General features: G+C 37.8%; 1 protein-coding gene across 6 annotated transcripts in view; it reads right to left on the minus strand.

Moving 5' to 3' along the window:
* The window catches only part of Acaca (acetyl-CoA carboxylase alpha), a 282,227-nt gene that overhangs the window by 65,198 nt on the left and 195,952 nt on the right, over nucleotides 1-21,077 (minus strand). For all 6 annotated transcript variants that reach the window (XM_026780511.1, XM_026780510.1, XM_026780514.1 and 3 more), the window contains 2 exons: nucleotides 7,556-7,825; nucleotides 3,267-3,364 (listed from right to left, as the gene is read on the minus strand). In XM_026780511.1, the coding sequence (XP_026636312.1) occupies nucleotides 3,267-3,364; nucleotides 7,556-7,825 (368 nt within the window). The remainder of the gene's footprint in view (nucleotides 1-3,266; nucleotides 3,365-7,555; nucleotides 7,826-21,077) is intronic.

Raw genomic sequence — 21,077 nt, forward strand, 5'->3', positions numbered from 1 at the left:
GAAATCGATCAGTAAGTAGAAGCGGAGGAGGACAATGAAGTGAATATGAAGGAAGGAAGGAAGGAAGGAAGGAAGGAAGGAAGGAAGGAAGGAAGGAAGGAAGGAAGGAAGGAAGGAAGGAAGAAAGGAAGGCAAGCCAATATATGCCATAAACACTAAATAATCTTTGACAATTTTAAATAGGAATAAAAAGTACAAATAAAGAGGAAGTGGGAATTCTCATCCCTCTCCTTTCCAAAGACTATAATAAAGAGGAAGGTCAAAACGATGTGTCCCCCTACACATAGCAAGTATACTGGCAAGGGGTCCTGGCGATGGTTCTTTGAAGGGACTGTTGTGATGTACGCACAAGTGAAATGCTGACAAGGTGCCGAGAAAGCAGACAGTGGGTCTAGTGGGAGCCACTCATCTGTCTTCCCAGCAGGGGTTAGGAGGGATAGCTGACAATGGTAAATGGGAGATGGGGAACAGAGTTAATAAAAGGAGGGATCCACAGCACCATACATACACATGCACAAATATACATGCACACACATACAAGTAAAGTACAAGGCTGGAGGCAGAGATAGGCATTAATGATTTATTATTCTTGGCACAGGGTAAGAATTATGTTTTATTTTAACTTTCATAAGCTGAAATAAAATTACGACTCCATAATGGCTCTTAAACTCCCCATCCTTGTATTTTTCTGCTTCTTTCTGCCGATCCCTCCACTGGTTCCCTTTCTTTGTCCTAGCTGTAGTCTGTGACTGGATCTCTGCTTCTCAGATTGCTCTAAGCTTTCTATTTTTAGCCTTTCCCAATACCAAGATATTCCGGTTTTTTTTTCTCCCCTATATATCTAGACTTCAGATTCTAGAGTTATGTCATAAATAAAGCTAATCTTCCTTTAGAAAGAGACATGAAGAAGCTGGCAAAACTCTACTCACTATATACCCAAGGCATCCCAAGGCATCCCAAGGCATCCCAAGGCACCACAGTGAACCCCTAGGGACACTGGAATATATTTTTAGAAAAGTACTATGACATGTGCTATCTGTTAGACCCTTTAGGAAGCTCAGAGATCACCATAAGATAGAATATTGTCAAAAGAAATGCAGTGCTATCTTTACAAAGCCAGGCTTTCAGTTTCTGTGGAACAAATGCAAGCTTTCACAAAAACCAAGGAAGTACAAGAAGTGAGGGTGGTTATATGCAAGGTGACTTCAAGGTCTGAATAGTCTGCAAACACAGTTAACACACTATTAGTAAGTTATTGTAATTATTTAAGAATTAGTTAGGTACTAGTCTAAGACGTTAAAAGTAGAGGTATGAGGGATAGGAATTCAAGACCATCCTTAGCTGCATAGTGGCTTCAAGGCTAGCCTGAGGTACAGAATCCTATTTCAACACTTCCCAAGTCCCTACCCAGAAAAGCAAAAATGAGATATTTCCCCCAATTCACATGCATTACTTTATTCAAATGATCATTAACATCATAGGCTAGAAACATATTAGGATGCTGATTGCATTTAACTACTTAATTTAAAAAAATTAGTTCTCTGTTTAGTTTAGAAGTGCTCTAAAAATATTTTATGATACTGAAGGTGCCATGAGCCTGGTAGTGGTGGCGCACACCTTTAATCCCAGCACTCTGGAGGCAGAGGCAGGTGGATTTCTATGAGCTCGAGGCCAGAATGGTCTACAGAGCAAATTCCAGAACAGCCAAGGCTATACAGAAAAACCCTGTCTTGAAAAAAAAAAAAACAAAAAAACAAGCAAACAACAAACAAAAAACCACAAATATGCCGTGAACTAAGGAAGTCTGAAAACCTATGGCATAGCCTATATGAAGAAACTATAAAACATGAAAAAAATACATTTCAATAAATAGAAAAACACGACATGATTCTTTTTGGGAAATTAAACAGATGTCAGATCCTTATAAATGATATATAAAACCAATACAATCCAAATTAAAGTCACTATGGATAGTTTTTGGTGATCAAAACATGTGCTAGGCCATGGGTTTGTTTTCCAGTATCACAAAATTAAAAAACCACATCAGCTAATTACAACTTGAAAAAAAAGTGAGAAATACATCTAATAACAATAGTTAAATAGTGTGGAATGACCCAAGAATATAAGAATTAGTCAATAAATAGTGCAGCAGTTAACACTGTAGAAAATACTTTCAGAGAGGTTATCAAAACGTTCAAGCCTCGCTGGTAATCAAAATTGCAAGATAAAGTTGCTGTTCTTAAAATATTCATTATTGTAATATAGTAATTATTGTTTTATTAACAATAACTAAAACATAGTGACGACAGAGCACAGTTAGAACAGAGGAAAGAAGTCCTATCACATACTCAATGACCAAGAATGCAGATCTTGGGAGGGCAATTTGAAATATTTTAAAGACCTTTTAATATCAACTTTTGATCTGTGAATATCTAGAAATTAATCCAAAGGGTTATACAGCACCCTGTGTTTAACATCCCCTCCCCTCCCATTCTTGCAATTTATATTCAAACACTTGATGCTGTTGCGCATTCAACTACTTACACAGAAACATTAGTGTATATTCTAGCTTATGGATATAGTGGGAAGAAAATTGGCATAGTGGGGGTACCATTATCAAAGAAAGCTTGAGAACCTAATTAGGAACAGTCCTAAAAGCATATGTAAAGGAATACTCAGCTCAAAGATGCAATAGTGAAAAGCTGCAAATGGCCTGATTTTCAAAGATAATATATTATATATATATATATATATATATATATATAAAATATATTTGAAATGTTATGCAACTATTAAACTTCATGTTTATTTTGGAAGGAAGATTAGGTTTATTTGTAATGTAACCCTAATCTAAATATAAGAAATTCCTCTAAAATAATTTTTAGTTCAAAGGATAAATTGAAAAGAAATTCTTATCTGCTATAGTCCCAATTACATAGAAAGAAAAGATAACAAATATAGAAATGACAGTAAGAATAATATAAATTCATAATTGTGGCTTCAGGGTAGGCTTGTGGCTGGTGTTTACTTTTTGTTCAGATTTACACATTTCATAGTTTCTCAAATGAGTAAATAATATAAATATTACCTAAAAGCCTCCATCAATCGCAGAGCTCTCCAGATAATAAGTAGTAAAGCTAAGGCACAAATCTTAACATGTCTAGATTGTACAAGAGTTATTCAAAGATGTAGGAACACAAAAGTAAGGAAATATTCTCTTTTCTTTGAGACTCATGGCCAAATTCATCTGAAATATAAATACCCACCTGGATTCGCCTTCATCCTCTACATGTTCACAGTGGACAGAATTCAGAGCACTGACTCTTTTATAATCCTGGGGTGTCAGATATAAATACTTGTAACCCTATAAAGCAAAAACAGTTTTTAACACATTGTCTGTCATTTTCACATAACCAAAACAGTCAAAAATATAATGAAGCTTGTTACAAAATGATAAAAAAAAAGCTTGCTTTAAAATGATAAATCATTTGAGTTATTGTCTAACAGAACAGTAGCATAGGCAGTTTGGAAAATGAAGTTCCTATATTTTAGTCACTGACTGTCTACCCATGAAACAAGATACCCTATAGTTACAATTTCAGGTATGTTCCATTCATTTCACTCTTCAATAGGGTTAAAAGGTCATTTCCAGGTCTTTAGTGACACTTCTATTAGATATATCAACATGGGATTAAGAAACTGTAAATTACTGCTCTTCACTCAAATTCATATCATTGTCAAAATAGAGAGGGGTAAAGAATGAATGAAAGGATCACAAATCTGAGAGACTAACATTGAAACCAGAAGTCTAAGCAGTATAAACAGTCTGAGCACAAAATTCATACTTTTGCATTTTTCAATAAATAAATTCTATTTATATTCAAAAACTGTATTAATACTTAGTGGTTTATTTGCATGCATACACATACAAACTTATAGTTAAGGCAGAGAACCATGTTATATATGTTTAACATGCTATATGTATCTTAAATTAGCATTTTTTTGTACACTAAGATGTGGCACAACCATCATGACTAATTCTGAGTTCTTTCATTACCCAAAAGAAACCCAAACTTGCTAGTGATCACTACTGATTTCCATATACTTTATAGGTGAAATTTAATGAACTATAATTTACATTTACTAAAATCCACTGTAATTCAAAATTACATTTAGTAAAATTTACTTTGTTATAAACTTTCATTTTTGAGGCATTGTTTGACTGTGCTTCCCAGGCTGGCCTTAGCATCTAGAGGACTTAGATCACAGATTTCAGCAACCATACCTGGATTTAGTTATTATAATCTGATGAGTTTTGCTAAATGTGTATACTTATGTAAGCACCACCACAATAAAAATAAGGAAAATTTTTATTATACTTTGAAATAGTCTTAAATATATGAAAAGTAGGTAGGAAAAGAAACCGAGAAAAAGGAGCCATGAAGGTATATAGAAAACCAAAAGAAGAAGCATTTTAAAAGATAAAGCAGAACAATTGTGTCAAATGGTGCCTGATCACCAAATAAATACTAAGATAAAGACTGAGAATTCAATGTCAAATTTAAAACACACAATTTTTGGTGACCTTGATAAAAGTAACTCAATTATAATGGTTCAGGTGTGAGCTTCACAGAAGGGGGCTCAAGAAAATGAGAAGAGAGCCTGGAGATAGAGCGGACAACTCTTTGAAGAAGTTTTGCTCTAAAGGAAAGAAGGATGGGAGTGAGTTACTGGAGGGAAACGTGTCTGTATGTCAAGGGGAGTTCCAGGAGAGAGGGAAAAGGTGATGATGAGCCAGAACTGAGAAGATCAAGGGTATAAATGGAGAGATGGTTTTAGGAAGGGGTGGGGATTGTGTAATTAATTAAAGCTCAGGAGTAAGGTAGAGAGGAGTGGAGGCAGACACAGGAAGTGCTCACCTGTACAACAATCCAGAGTTTTTTGGCTTGCTTTTATTGTCTTGTAGTACTGGGGACAAACCTGGCATGGAAGTACTTTGGGAAGCAAGGACTAATACTGAGTAGGAAAGAAGGTAAGGGAAGAGGGTGGGGAGAGCCTTAGGAAAGAGGAGATGTGAAACCATCATCCAAGAGTTTAAAAGGCTATGATTTAAAAAGTAGGATGAGTCAGAGAACATTTTACTCCATTTATGTTCAGTTGCACAAGTGCACATGTGGAGGAAGTAGACAAAGTTAGTTTTAAAAAAAGGTTTTACTTCTAAAAGGATAGAGTAAACAGAATGAACAGAAACACAAAAAGGTGACAATTATAATGTTATGATGAACCTTGGAATTTAAATAAGTTGAATGAGCCAGGTACAGGTCTTAATCCCAGCAGAGGCAGGTAGACCTCTGTAAATTCAAGGACAAGAGGATCAATATGGGGCATCCCAGACAAGCTAAAGTTCCATAAAGAAATCTGTCTCAAAAACAAAACAACAACAAAACAATAAAAACAGACCAAACAAGTTGAATGAAAGAGTGGGAAATGGAAAGAACAAAAAAATAGTAGGCTTAAAGGACTGTTAGATTTTGAGTACTATAGGAAAACTGGGTACATGGAACACATATGATGATTTTTTTGCGAGTCCAATTCTTGTTCCACTGTTAGCTGCTACATAAGTGTGTGGGATTCCTTCTGCTCTGGTGAGTTCAGAAGCTTTGAGGACAATAGGATGGAAGGGTAGCAAAGAGAGATGCTTGAAATATATTCTAGAGAAACTGAGCAAGGATGGGACCATTAGAGGAGAGAATCTTTCCCAGTTATGGGAAGAATTATCTATGTGAGTATAGCAATTCCCAAAAATTAATACAGGACTAAGCAACATTGGAGAAAGTAACACTATACTTAGAATTAAAAGATGCAAAGTAGAAAAGGCGGCTCAGGGGTTAAAAGTGCTTATTGCAAGCTGGGAGGTTGTGGCACATGCCTTTAAATTCCAGAACTTGGGAGCAGAGACAGGTTTGAGTTTGTGAGTTTGGGGCCAGCTTGGTCTATAAAGTGAGTTCCAGGACAGCCAGGGCTGTTTCATAGAGTAATCTTGTCTCAAACAAACCAACCAACCAACAAACAAAAAAGCCAAAACAACAGAAAAACTGCTTACTGCTACTGCTCTTGCAGAGCCCAGGTTCAATTCCTAGTATCTATATGGCAGCGTACAGTGGCTGTGACTCCACTTCCAGAGGCTCCAACATCCTCTTTTGTTGTCCACAGGCACATGTACACACATGGTATACATATAGATATACCAAATGCACACACATTTTATTTGTATAAAATAAATAAATTTGGGGACTGGAGAAGACCAGATTTCAATTCCCAAATCTATGTTGGGCAGCGCACAACAGCCTGTAACTCCAGCCCCAACTCCAGGGGATCTGATACCCTCTTCTGGTCTTCGATGGTACCTGCATAGATGCATAATCCACCCCCACACACACAAGAAAAAAATTAAATAAATGCTTTTTAAAAGATGTAAAGAAAAAGAGGCTATGATCAAAGGGTAGGGAATAAGAAGAAGTAGCGTGAAAACATGAGACTATAAGATGGGATTCCCTCCACCTCCCAGGGAAAAGGGTCTGAAAGTGGCAATGAGAATTAAAAAATAGTGTTCCCCCTCCAGGTAAATAACACAAGGGAAGAAGAAAACAGCTGCTACTTAGGAATTAAACAAGGAATTAGTGTCTCTAGAGTCAGTTTCCAAGTAAAAAAGCAGGTTTTGGAAAAACTGATGATGGCCGGGCGGTGGTGGCACACGCCTTTAATCCCAGCACTCGGGAGGCAGAGGCAGGCGGATCTCTGTGAGTTCGAGACCAGCCTGGTCTACAAGAGCTAGTTCCAGGACAGGCTCCAAAGCCACAGAGAAACCCTGTCTCGAAAAAAAAAAAAGAAAATAAAATAAAATAAAATAAAATGAAAAACTGATGATGTAAGAGATTTTGTTGATGACTGGTAACTGCTCCCAGAAACCACAGTGGAATATTTTAAAGATAGATATTTTGGGTTTACCATGTGTCATACTAAATGCATTGTTATTAGTTCATCTAAGGTTCAGCCACAAAAACAGTCACCTGTAAAAAGCTGGAGAAAAAGACCAGATGAACATGCTGAAAGCCTGTCTCTAACATGCAGTCTTTAGTTTGGATGCTGTCTGTCAGTGTGAAGACTGAAGCCTTGAGCATTTGAAGCAAGTGCACTATCAATGGGCTACACTTCAGCTCTTAAGGAAGGTGGCTTTCTTGTTTTGCTTTAAATTACATTTATTTTGTGTATTATATGAAGGGAAATAGGTGTGCATGTAGTGGTCAGAGAACTTATGATAAATGACTCTTTCCTTCTACCAAGTGATCCTGGGGATTGGACTCGGGTCTTCAGGGCTGGCAGCATCCACCATACTTTCAGCCACCTTACTGGGCCCTAAGGAATTTTCTTAAGTAATTTTGTAAATGCTGTCTTTTAAACTTAAACCTTTTCCTTTCTTCCTCTCACATACACGAACATATCCCCATGCATAAATAAGCAGAGTCATGAAGTGCTATCTCCTTGTAGGCTGTACCTTGTAGGGATCCTCTGGATCTACCCAGGCCACATGGAACATATGACGGATTTCTTCTGCCAGTCCAATTCTAGCTCCACTGTTGGCTGCCACATAGATGCGTGGAATACCTTCTGCCCTGGCAAGTTCAGAAGCTCTAAGAAACAGCAAATCCTCTTGAGGCCCAAAAGACCCAATCCGATATGTAATGTCATTGCCAATGACGATGATATCTCGGCCATCTGGATATTCAGGGCTTTTAAGGCTCATTTTCCAAGCTACCATGCCAATCTAAAAAAGACAGAAATAAATAAATAGAGCATCATACATGCATTTATTTTTCAAGTTCTTCGAGGATAAGACACTAGATTTAAACACATCCTTCAGAAGATAGGCATTTTGAAAGAACAAAATTACTTCTTGGAAAGCAGAAAAATATTCTAGGACACTGCTTCACATTATTACAGTATATCCCAAAGTTGTCTCAATTCTTCAGTGCAATTACTTAAAGAAAATGAAAAAACGCCACATCTAAATGCACTCAAGATTACATGTTGAAGAATGTTATGGCAGTGGAGGTAAGTCTAGAATGTCCATTTTACCAAATTGTACATTAAGACACTATATTCAGCTTTTTTTTTTAATTTTATTTATTTATTAAGGATTTCTGCCCCCTCCCCGCTACCGCCTCCCACCTCCCTCCCCCTCCCCCGATCAAGTCCCTCTCTCTCGTCAGCTTGAAGAGCAATCAGGGTTCCCCGACCTGTGGGAAGTCCAAGGACCGCCCACCTTCATCCAGGTTCAGCAAGTTGAGCATCCAAACTGCCTAGGCTCCCCCAAAGCCAGTATGCGCAGTAGGATCAAAAACCCATTGCCACTGTTCTTGAGTTCTCAGTAGTCCTCATTGTCCGCTATGTAAGTCCGGTTTTATCCCATGCTTTTTCAGACCCAGGCTAGCTGGTCTTGGTGAATTCCCAAAAGATCATCCCCATTGTCTCAGTGTGTGGGTGTACCCCTCGCGGTCCTGAGTTCCTTGCTCATGCTCCCCCTCCTTCTGCTCCTGATTTGGACCTTGAGATTTCTGTTCAGTGCTCCAATGTGGGTCTCTGTCTCCTTTCGTCGCCTGATGAAGGTTAATATTCAGGAGGATGCCTATATGTTTGTCTTTGGATTCACGTTCTCATTTAGCTTCTCTAGGATCGCGAATTATAAGCTCACTGTCCTTTATTTATGGCTAGAAACCAAATATGAGTGAGTACATCCCATGTTCCTCTTTTTGGGTCTGGCTTACCTCACTCAGAATAGTGTTTTCTATTTCCATCCATTTGTACGCAAACTTCAAGAATCCCTTGTTTTTTACTGCTGAGTAATACTCTAATATGTATATATTCCATACTTTCTTCATCCATTCTTCCATTGAAGGGCATCTAGGTTGTTTCCAGGTTCTGGCTATTACAAACAATGCTGCTATGAACATAGTTGAGCATATACTTTTGTTGTATGATAGGGCCTCTCTTGGGTATATTCCCAAGAGTGGTATTGCTGGGTCCAGGGGTAGGTTGATCTCGAATTTCCTGAGGAACCGCCACACTGCTTTCCAAAGTGGTTGCACGAGTTTGCATTCCCACCAGCAATGGATGAGTGTACCCCTTTCTCCACACCCTCTCCAGCATAGGCTATCATTGGTGTTTTTCATTTTAGCCATTCTGACAGGTGTGAGATGGTATCTTAAAGTTGTCTTGATTTGCATTTCCCTGATCGCTAAGGAAGTTGAGCATGACCTTAAGTGTCTTTTGGCCATTTGAAGTTCTTCCGTTGAGAATTCTCTGTTCAGCTCAGTGCCCCATTTTATAATTGGGTTGATTAGCCTTTTACGGTCTAGTTTCTTGAGTTCTTTATATATTTTGGAGATCAGACCTTTGTCAGTTGCGGGGTTGGTGAAGATCTTCTCCCAGTCAGTGGGTTGCCTTTTTGTCTTAGTGATAGTGTCCTTTGCTTTACAGAAGCTTCTCAGTCTCAGGAGGTCCCATTTATTCAATGAGGCCCTTAATGTCTGTGCTGCTGGGGTTGTACCTAGGAAGCGATCTCCTGTGCCCATCTGTTGTAGTGTACTTCCCACTTTCTCTTCTATCAGGTTCAGTGTGTTCGGACTGATATTGAGGTCCTTAATCCATTTGGACTTGATGTTTGTGCATGGTGATAGATATGGGTCTATTTTCATTCTTCTACAGATTGACATCCAGTTTTGCCAGCACAATTTGTTGAAGATGCTCTCTCTTTTCCATTGTATACTTTTAGCTCCTTTATCGAAAATCAGGTGTTCATATGTTTGTGGGTTAAAGTCAGGGTCTTCTATTCGATTCCATTGCTTTTTAGTGAGATTTGTTTCAAGAAATATTTAGCACATAAGGGATAGAAAGAACATCATTCTCACAGACTGTCTAACTTTTGTGATCTGAGGCCCTTGTGCTCTCTACTCTATGAAAGACAGAGATTCTTCACTGGCTTGGTCCAGGTGTTTTCCATTTCTGCAAGGATTTTCTATCACTCAGCACTGTATCTATGAGAGCAACTCTTGTTGCTTTCTTCAGCTCCAGAAAACCAAAGGATGCACAGAGCTAATCTCTTGATGCACTATGATGTATGTAAATCTCTGCTCTCTGTTCAGTGGCATCTGACCAGCCACACAAACAAATGATACAGACTTGACAGTGGTGCCATGTCTCTTTTCAAACTCTCACAGCCCTCTCCTTTTTAATCCCCTTCTACATAAGAGCTACTCAATCCTACTTGTTTATTTGCTAGTCCCATTTCTTTCCTATTCACTTACACCTCACTTACAGCTGCAGTTTTTCATGTCTGCCTTTCTGTTTCCCATATACCTGGATAACTAATGCTTTCTATTCTTTTCTCCTCTTTGTTTTCCTGTCTCCTGCTTCTCTCTCTACCCCCACTACTCATGCCCAAACACAAAGCCTACCAGATGAGTCCAGCCACATCTACAGCACTGGTCCCTCATCCCCAGGCTGCTGCACATCACCTCATTGGGGAACTGGCCATCAGGAAGGGCCATTAACAGATGTAAATAGCAGCATCCCTGGAAAACCATATGCATCACCCAGACTCAACCCAGCCAGTGATCATAAGCTCTGAGTACACATTCCTCAATCCAATTGCACATCTACTCTAATCAGGCTGGTTGAGGCTTTCTACACAGTTATTTGTGATCCTCTGCATTAAGAAATAGGTATGAAACACCCAGTGATAAATATAAGCTATTTTCATACCATTGGCCAAATACAAAATGAATGTAATATAGGGGAAAATTCCAATCACTTTCTGAGATAAGGTATCACTCTATCTGCTCATTAAAGACAAATAAGGGAAAAGAAGCCTACCATCAGAATGCGGCACAGAGAAACCCCAAATATCAGTATAATCTTGGATTTCTTTTAAAAAAAAAAAACCAAAACAACAAGAAGGCTTTAATATATTGCCTGTGTGAGAGAAATATTTTTTTCTACATTTTCAAGTATTGTCCTCACTAAACCACTCATTTGTTTTTCAGAAAAGAAAAGCTATCCACTGTCTACTTTCTTTTAAATGTATTTGTAGTTAGGAAGATTGGGTTTTACACCAAATTTTATGCTATATTAACCTTAGCAACCTAGGCTAGTTTATATACAAGCCCTGAAGAATCTACTTCAGCATTTGTGTGTTAATGTAAACACTGTGACTGTGTGGCCCTGGGCAGACAGATAATACTCTTATCTTTCCTTATTATCTAGGGACTCCTGTGCCACTTGGGCAGTCAGTTCAGCAATGGTCAGGTCATTATGCTTGCAAAATTGACTTCTAATTAGGTGTCAACATAGCAGCACCAAGAACAATTTTCTTCCCCTCTTCAGTTTTTTAAGGCAGATCGTGCTAGTTAGCTTTGGATGACCTGGAACTTGTTAAGTAGTCCAAGATGGCCCGAACTCACAATCCTGCTTCAGCCTCCTGTGTTGGGATTACTAACACACAATACCGCACCTGGCTTTACACATTATTCATTCTTTTATCAATTATCTTTCATCAATCAGCCCCTGCTCCCTACCACCTACATTAAACATACAACAACAGAATTGAGAGTGTTAGGCTAGTCTCAGTACAGTAAGGGTCCTTACAAGAAAATATTCAGTTTGAGTTAACACAATGAACACATGAAGAAACATCTGTGGTTCAATTAACAGTAAAATTTGGATTTCATTGCTAATCAAACAGTAGGGCATATAAGGGTAAACAGAGGCTTTGGAGTCAACCAAATTTAGAACTAAATCAAGGATCTATCATTTATTAGCTTAGTGACCTTGGTGTGTATGTGTGTGTGTGTGTATATATATATAAAGATTTTTTAAATATATTTATTTATTTAATATGTATACAATATTCTGTCTGTGTGTATGCCTGCAGGCCAGAACAGGGCACCAGAACTCATTACAGACGGTTGTGAGCCACCATGTGGTTGCCGGAAATTGAACTCAGGACCTTTGGAAGAGCAGATAATGCTCTTAACAGCTGAGTCATCTCTCCAGCCCCACTTTGGTATATATTTAACTTTATTGAACTTCAACGTCCCTATATGAACAACCAAAGAACACCCATGAGTTTGATGAATTACTAGAAGCAGGACTCTGTATTAAATACAACATACAAAGCTTGCCCTTTTCTTTCCTCTCAAACAATCTGAATCCCACCTATTTTAAAGTTTCACTCAAACTCTATTTCCTTATTAAAGTTTCTCTATCCTAAATGGACTCCTATATTCTCTGATCTCTTATTAAGTTCTTCATGCAGAGAATCTATATGATAATAGATAAGATACCATCTAGAAGTCATTAACTTTTTTTTTTTGAGACAACTTTTTACTTTGTAGCTCAGGTTGGTGCAGAACTCACTATGTAGCACTGGATTGTCCTCAAACTCATGGCAACCCTCCCATCTCAGTCTCTTGAATGCTGAGATTGCGTGCATGTCTAATCATGCACAGAATAGTCACTTCACTAAAACAATACTAGTTTGGAAATACCTGGAGAATAGTCAACACTATGGATTAAAACACTGGTCATGAACAACAACAAAAGACTACAGATTAAGAATACTAAGTGCCTTTAAGTGAATCTATAAATTAAGAACAACAGCTGTTGTCAAATGAATACCTACCACATGCTACATTGCACTAGAAGTTGACAAACACGGACAATGATTAAGAGACTGAGTAAGTCAAGTTGTCTTGGATCAAATATCAACTTCATACTAGTTGTAAAACCTTGTACACAACAACCTTTGACAGTCTCAATTTCCCTAATGATAAAATGGAACTTTTCTTAAGGGATTATTGGGAAGAGCACGTTAAAGTAGTACAGAATTCCGCCGGGCGGCGGTGGCGCACACCTTTAATCCCAGCACTCGGGAGGCAGAAGCAGGTGGATCTCTGTGAGTTCGAGACCAGCCTGGTCTACGAGAGCTAGTTCCAGGACAGGCTCCAAAACCACAGAGAAACCCTGTCTCGAAAAACCAAAAAAAATAAAAAAATTAAAAAAAAATAAAGTAGTACAGAATTTCATACACAAATACTCTCAATGTAGTTGCTATCATAATACAAAGGTGGCTGTTACTGCCATAAGGAAACTGGGGCAGAAAGTAGATTTTGAGAGGGGGAGTTTCCTGGGAAATCAACCCATGGCTCCACACATACTAGGTACACACTCTAACACTGAGCTATATTCTCAGCCAAATACCTTGTTTTTATAGCTAGTGTGAATTACTTATTTTTCAAGCTAAGGACAACAGAAAAAGAAACACTCTTTCTTTACTAGAGAAATGATAGAAGTATATTTCAGAATATTATTATTGTCTTTAGCTAAATACAATATGGATTATGAATATTAATTATAGCACAAACATAAATGTCACTGACCCCTAACTGCAATGTGGTTTCATGGATTGGATCCTGGAATAGAAAAAAGGATATTATTAGAAAAAAAACTAGTGAAATTCACAACAAGTTAGTTTATTTTATAGAACTTCAGCAAGGATAATTTCTTCATTTTGAAAATTCTACTGTGATTATATGATGTTAATACAAGGGGATATAAAGAATATAGTTCAGTGGTAGAGTGTACACTACAGCATTTATTTTATAGAACTGCAGCAAGGATAATTTCTTCATTTTGAAAATTCTATTATGATTATAAGATGTTAATACAAGGGGATATAAAGAGTATAGTTCAGTGGTAGAGTGTATACTACAGCACACACACACATGCATGCAAGTGTGTAGGGAAGCTGCATAAAAAAAGAACTCTATATTGTTTCTGTGACTACTCTGAATCTACAATTATTTTAAAATAGTGCAAACCTGTAATTCAAGCATTCTGAAGGCAAAAGCAGGGGGATTACAAACTTGTAGTTCCAGACTAGCCTGGGCTTATATTACGTCTATTTCTCTCTCTGTACTTATGGAATAACTGTTTTCTTACACACACCTTTTTAAAAAAGCAAAGTAAATTAGATATTTGTGTCAATTGTTAGTATCCTGGACAGCATTACTCTGAATAGCATTACAATCATGAAACTGCTAATGCATGATCCCCACAGTCAAAACATTTAAGATGTTGACAGATGGAGCAAGAAGAGAATGGAGACAAAGTATAAAAAAGGACATGCTCCTGGAATTCCATGTGGATAAAAGTTATGGGTGTGTCAAAGAGGAGAAAAGTGCAGAGTTTTGGTCTTTGGCAAGGAAGAAATGTTTAGTCAATTTAAGCTAATGAGGGAGGGGGATTTGATCGGGGGAGGGGGAGGAAAATGGGAGGTGGTGACGGGGAGGAGGCAGAAATCTTTAATAAATAAATATTAAAAAAAAGAATTTTTGATTGTTTCTTTATTTCAGCCTCAAAAACAAAGTGATGGCTCTGAACATTATGAATAGCTTGAAAACTATGATGTAGCACACAACTAAAAAAGAGCTTAAAATACATGCATAATTGTAACAGGCAAAACAGTATGGTCATTAAGGATATAGATTCAGAAGTCAGATTCCTAGAAGTTGAGTGTGTTGGCACAAGCTTGTAATATCAGTACTTGGGAGGCAAGAAGACACTACAAGATACCTCTATAAAACCAGCCTTTAGGAGGATGGTTTTAAATTCCAGGCCAATAAGGATTATAAAACAACAGCCTGAATCAAAACCAACAGAAAGAACTACTTTAGGCTGTTGGAAGTAGCATTTTGTTTTTAAAAGAAAAAGTGCTCTGTGGTGCTGTGGTAGAATGTAAGCATATGTATACACAGGTTTATACAATATTAATATCTCTACCTGAGAAGAAACTGCTTCTCATTGTATTTCTGGTCTGAGGGTTAAATACATATTTATATTTTTAAAGTCAATATTTGTATAATAGGCAAGAACAGTGCCTATCAGCTAAATACATATTTAGGACTGTACCACATGTATTACAAACATGTACTAAAATCGAAAGCCTACAGATCCTTTCATCTTGAAGGGGACTAAAGAGCTTACAAACATATGTACATAAAAGGGTGTTAGTACTGATAGGCAAGCAAGGTGTCAGTTCCCCACTTCCCTATGTCTCTTAGCAGTCCTAGCTAGGAATACACAGAGTGTCAACAGACACAGGCCTGTAACAGCTGCAAAGACATTAACATAGTAATCCAGTTGTAACACACAGGCACTAAGGACAGCAGCTGGAAAACAGCAACTGCTTTCCTCTGGTGCAGAAGCACCATGGCCATTTCCAGCTTTGTGTTTTTAAATTATTCTCTACCAAACTCAACTAATCACTTGACAAAATTGAATTTGATACTGAAAATGGTTTCTGAATGCAAAACACTTCGTCTGATGATTGAACACTAGGTTGAAAACGCTTCCTCTTGCCCTTGATTTAAAGAGGGGGGTGAGGGGCAGGGTTACAACAGTCAGGAGAAAAGACTCAACATTTTCTAAGAATAGCTTTGTCTCAGAGGATTCAGCATTACATCAAAAGACAGTTATATCCTCCCCTCCCCATTTAATTAGGACACCATAAATTTTTCAGCCCAGTTAGTTTATATATGTGGGTCTATATTATATACACAACGACGATCTCATTTCAGTAACTGCAGTTCTGGCAGAATATATGCAGAGGACAATGTGACTAGCAAGGCAGCTCACATGAACTTTGCCTAAGCCCAACCAGCCTTGTATATGAACAGAAAAACCACCAAGGGAAATTTCATCGCTGAGTCTTTTTTTTTCTCTAATACTTTTTCCCCCTCTCGTATTTTATGTAGGAAAAATCTGGTAAAAATGAAACTCCAGGACCGAAGCCTGAAGAGGACGGAAAGACTGCAGAACCAACCAAAGAGCAACCTGTGGCCTATTTGTCTATGTGGGCAGCTTCGTGTCTAATGAGTTTCCAAGTGGCTTCTAGGCGCTGGCAGCACAAGCATCCTATTCCCTGGCCAAATCCTGTCTACAGAATTTACTAACCAAGCAGTCCTATGTACTTATCACTTAAAATTATGTTTTCATTGATGTAGACAACCACAAGTAAGTTTTAAAATACTAAATTTCAGGTATATATGTATTTTCAAAACAGAACTTTCAGTGGGCAGGCTTCTTAGGAGTAGGGTTATCAATTCAAGCTAATTATTTTAAGGTAAAAAGGGGACGCAAACCAAAAGAGCTACAGTGAATACGCTAAATAGCAGCAGAAGTAAGTGTTTATTTTCCCTATGGAAGTCCTAAGGATGTAAATAATTCTCTGGCCACATTCTGATAGGGAATAAACATGCTCAAATGAGGGAGGAGGGGATAGGGAGGGGAAAGTAAGCAGAAGAGAACAGTCTTATTTAACTGTTTTTATGTGGGTAAAATGATTTGTGCCATGGTATTTCCATAAGAAGTGGGACCATTATTTTCCTGTAGAAACACATTTGGTTTGAAAAGTATCACTGGACAGGACATGAAAATCAAACCAAATGAATTATTCACAACCTCCGATCAGAGGTGATCATTATTTCTGATGCTCCAAACAGTGATTAGGATTCTACCCTGAGATGTCATTTTCTCACTGAGTAACACCAGCAATAGAAAAAGGCATTATCTATCTATCCATATATGTATTTTTTTCTCCTGGGAGGACCCTGGTTTAATGTTACTATAACAGATACAAAAAAAAAAAAAAAACCACAATAATATTAACATTTATTCTGCTGGTACCCATAAACGCCATTAGTCTGCCATACAGTGTCAACACTAATCATGACCCAAAATTAACACCAAAATTGACATCAACATTAATTGTACTATCAGTGTGACTAGAATATACAAATGGACACAAGCATTTCCCAAAGCTGCTGCTGTTGTCATAAAACTGCAACATTAAGTTCAACAGAAAAATGTAAAGGAAAGCTAAGGGGGAAAACATGACAGGGTTTTGCTTTTGAGGGTGCTAGATTGTGGGAGCAGAAAGGAAATCTTTGCCATGGTTGACTTTCTTCTCTCCATACTTTAAGATCAGCTATAGCAATGCTTTGCTTCATAGATTTAGGTACAGGCTGGCTGTAGCTGAATCAGGTATGTTTTATCATTTTCCCTGTTAAGGTCTACAGTAGCTATTGTTCTAGTTCTGCTTGCAGGGCTCTGGAGTGGGAACACAAAAACCCTAGACTGTCACAGCTGAGATGGGTGGTGACATTGCATCACAAAAATGAGAAAAAGAAGACCTGGAAAGAATGAACTTGAACCTGAGCTTTTGTGGGGGGTACTTATATCAAAATTTACCTTTTGTCCTTTTAAATATAGATATAGTAAATCGAAGCTATACTTTTAATTAGAAACTATCAGTAATGCTTTAAAAAAATAACAAAATACAGAAAATATTAGAAGCCTTTAAAAGATGTATTTTAAGTCACAATGCAATGTGGTATTGGACTTAATTTCTGTTTGTGAAAACTATGCTGAAAATAGTTAATGCCTTCCATGTATCTGCCTGATACAGCATGTTTCATTGTCTAATGCCATATAATCACATGAGTTCAAGACAACTTTCATGACATCTGAAAAAATTAGTTTTTTATGCCTAACTTAATGTAAAGTTACCTCAATCCCTCTAATTAAAAGTTGACATGTGGGTAAGTATCATTGTTATTAGAAAAAAATTCAACTATATGGAAATATAACTAAAGATTGAAATAATAATCATGTATTAGGGAATAATTTATCCTCGGGATATTTACATACATCAAACCACAGTAATTTTATATATTATTATTATATATCAGTATTTTAATTTTGTTGAACATGCCATGGAGTACATACATACCAGTAGTACTTGAGAAACAGAGCACAGGATTGACTGGTACAGAAGCTAACTAAGTAAGCCACTGCAGTTCTAAAAGCATTGGCTGTTAATCGCAAGGATAGATGTTGATCTCTGGTACACCATGCCTCATTCTTGGGAGTCATTTAAACTGAGAATATATAAAAACCTCTGGCAAGAGTATTCTTCTAAGGGCCATCTCTAGGACTGACATCTGGACAGATGTCAAAAGGAAAACCTGATAGTCCTGCGTTAGTGCAAAACAGGAACTTTAGAATTTTTTCAGTTAATTAAGCTCACTGAACTTCGGCTTGTTAACAATCAGTCAAAACTAACTAACCAACCTGATGAGAAATCTCCAATGCCAGCAAAAGCCATTTGGAAGGAATTCTAAGAAAAACATATGCACTCAAAAGAACAGTATTAGAAATTCAATAGAAGTAACTCCATTTGGGCAGACTTATTTTTCTTTTTTTTTTTTTTTTTTTCGAGACAGGGTTTTTCTGTGGCTTTGGAGCCTGTCCTGGCACTAGCTCTGTAGACCAGGCTGGTCTCGAACTCACAGAGATCCACCTGCCTCTGCCTCCCGAGTGCTGGGATTAAAGGCGTGCGCCACCACCGCATGTTTTGTTTTTTTTTTTTTGTTGTTTTTTTTTTTAAAAACCTGTCTTACCACAAATTCCATAAAATGTTTCTCTATGTCTAGATTTTTCTATCTTGCTAAGCCCTGAGGCTGGAATTGAACCCAGAGTCTTGTCATGTCAGACAGGCACTTTATCACTGAGCTTTATCTGCTGCCTTTGGAAGGAGTCAGTGTTTTCTTCTACCTTTAAAGGCCTTCATAGAAAGTATGGCTCTGTACTCAATACAAATTAGGAGTATTTGTGTGCACCTAGTAGTTGGTTATGTCTCCCTTCTCCTGAAGATTTCAAGTACTTAAATACTTTCTCCTGTCTTCAGGCATAGATTGGTGGCTGGGATTCCTCAACAATTTCAGAGGTCTTGTGCTCTCTTTATATTTTTGTTCTGAGCCTGCCTGTAATGGCTGAGCCATCTCTCCAGCCCTGTTCTGCTTCTCTAAGGGCTCGCTCTTAGATCACGCACCTCAGCACAATTTTAACAAACTGCTCTTCTAACACCTACCTCGCAAGACAATACTGACTTAATTTTAATATTCAGCATTTAAAAAGGCAAACTAATTTCAAAGAATTAAGCAATACAATTTATCTAGACTGACTTCACATTCTTGAAGCTATTTTGAGGTTGAGTCAAAAAACAATATATAAAAACATAGTGCCAAACCAGAAAAATACTTGGGTCCTGAGTGTTCAGGAGAAATAAAAAATAATTTTTTTTTACTCAAGTCCACAAACACTCTCCAGGCAATTTTAGACAATAATGGGATCCGCGAGAATTTGAATTTATGATAAGCCAAGTTCTATCAGTTACTTTTCTCATCAGACAGACTAGACAGGCACGGTGGCAGTCAGATCTCTATGAGAGAAACCTCCTTGTCTTGGGGGTGGGGTAGAAGAGGGTAACACTATCTGCAGTTAGGAGCCAGATAGCATCAATGGAAGTCCACATTCCATGGAAAATGCGTCAACACATTCAGGGAGCAATTTCCTCTGGAGATAAATCTCTCTGGAAATACCTCAGACATGTGAATATTAGACAGAAATGTGTCTCCTAGGTGATTCTAGCACTTGTTAGGTTGACAATGAAGATTAAACATCACATCAACCAATTCTTCACTAAGTATAGAAAGGGTCAGGCCTCCTATCATCATCTTCTTCCCTCCACCTCTCTTCCTTCTTCCCTTCCTTCCTTTCCCTCTTGAGATAGTTTCTCCACCTAGTTCTGGCTGTCCTAGAATGCGCTATGTAGACCAGGATGGCCTCAAACTTACAAGATCCTCCTGCCTCTGCCTCCCAAGTGCTGGAAAATATTATTTAATGTTCAAACTAAACTTTCAAAGAAGTTGGGTGGTTGGAGACACATGACTTTAATCCCAGGAGGCAGAGGCAGGTGGATCTCTGTGAGTTTAAGGCCTACAAAGTGAGTTCCAGGACAGCCAGGACAGTTACACAAAGAAACCATGTCTCAAAAACAAATAAACAAAAAAACAGAACAACAATAATAACAATAAAACTTTCAAAGAAATGCAGCCTCAAATCAAGAATCACAGTCACAATTGTAAGATCTTAGTGGCTGGTAGTTGATGTTTCTTCATATTTTTTTCTATATTGTTTAAAGAATTTTTAAATTAAAATCAAAAAGACTGGTCAAGAAGCTCAGTAGGTAAAAACACTTATTACAAAGAGTGCTAACCTGAGTTTGAGACTTGGGACATACACGAGTTGTCATCTGAGATCCATCCACCTGTGTGCCATCACACACACACACACACACACACACACACACACACACACACACACACACACACGCTAAATAGAAAAGGACAATAGCACACTGTAAATAGTTAGCCGGCCTTTCCATCTCTCTCCTGAAGAGGTAGCTTCTGCCTTGGCTCCTCTCCTCTCCCCCGCTCTCCTCTTTCCCCTTCCTTCCTTCCCCCCTTTCCCTCTCCCCTCCATAACCCAATAAATAAATACCCACTTTCTCTGAAAAAAAGACCAGTTAAATGATAATTAAATACAGATATAGGTAGGTTAAGTAGGTTCAAAGCTAAATTCCTAATATCTACTATCCCATTTTATTCCTGAGAATAAAAAGCAGAAATGAAGTAAAGTTAACAGTCATGATGGCAGCCAGTCTTTAAATTTTAATTTATATTACTTTATTTCCTATTTAAGCATTTTCTTCTTTAAAAAAAAATGTGACAGGTCATGATGTGGATTCAACACATTTTCAATGAGAGTTAAAATGTACAATGCCAACTGAATATTACAGGGAACATTAGAGAAAACCTACTATGGTAACAAAATAAAGAATAAAAAGAAATGAAGGAAACAGTGGGTTTGTCTCACTAAACAGGGGAATTCACAAAGCTTCTCTGAATGTTAAAACTGCTGAGAAGGAAAAACCCTGACACCTAGTGCCCAGCTGGAAAAACAAAGCCTTGGAGGCACTCCTTCACATGGCAGCTCATGCAGAGGTAACTATTAAAATGCATTAAATGTGGAACATACTTTCCTCCCAGGAACGAAAA

Source organism: Microtus ochrogaster, chromosome 7 (assembly GCF_000317375.1).
Source record: "Microtus ochrogaster isolate Prairie Vole_2 chromosome 7, MicOch1.0, whole genome shotgun sequence".
Classification (NCBI taxonomy): domain Eukaryota; kingdom Metazoa; phylum Chordata; class Mammalia; order Rodentia; family Cricetidae; genus Microtus; species Microtus ochrogaster.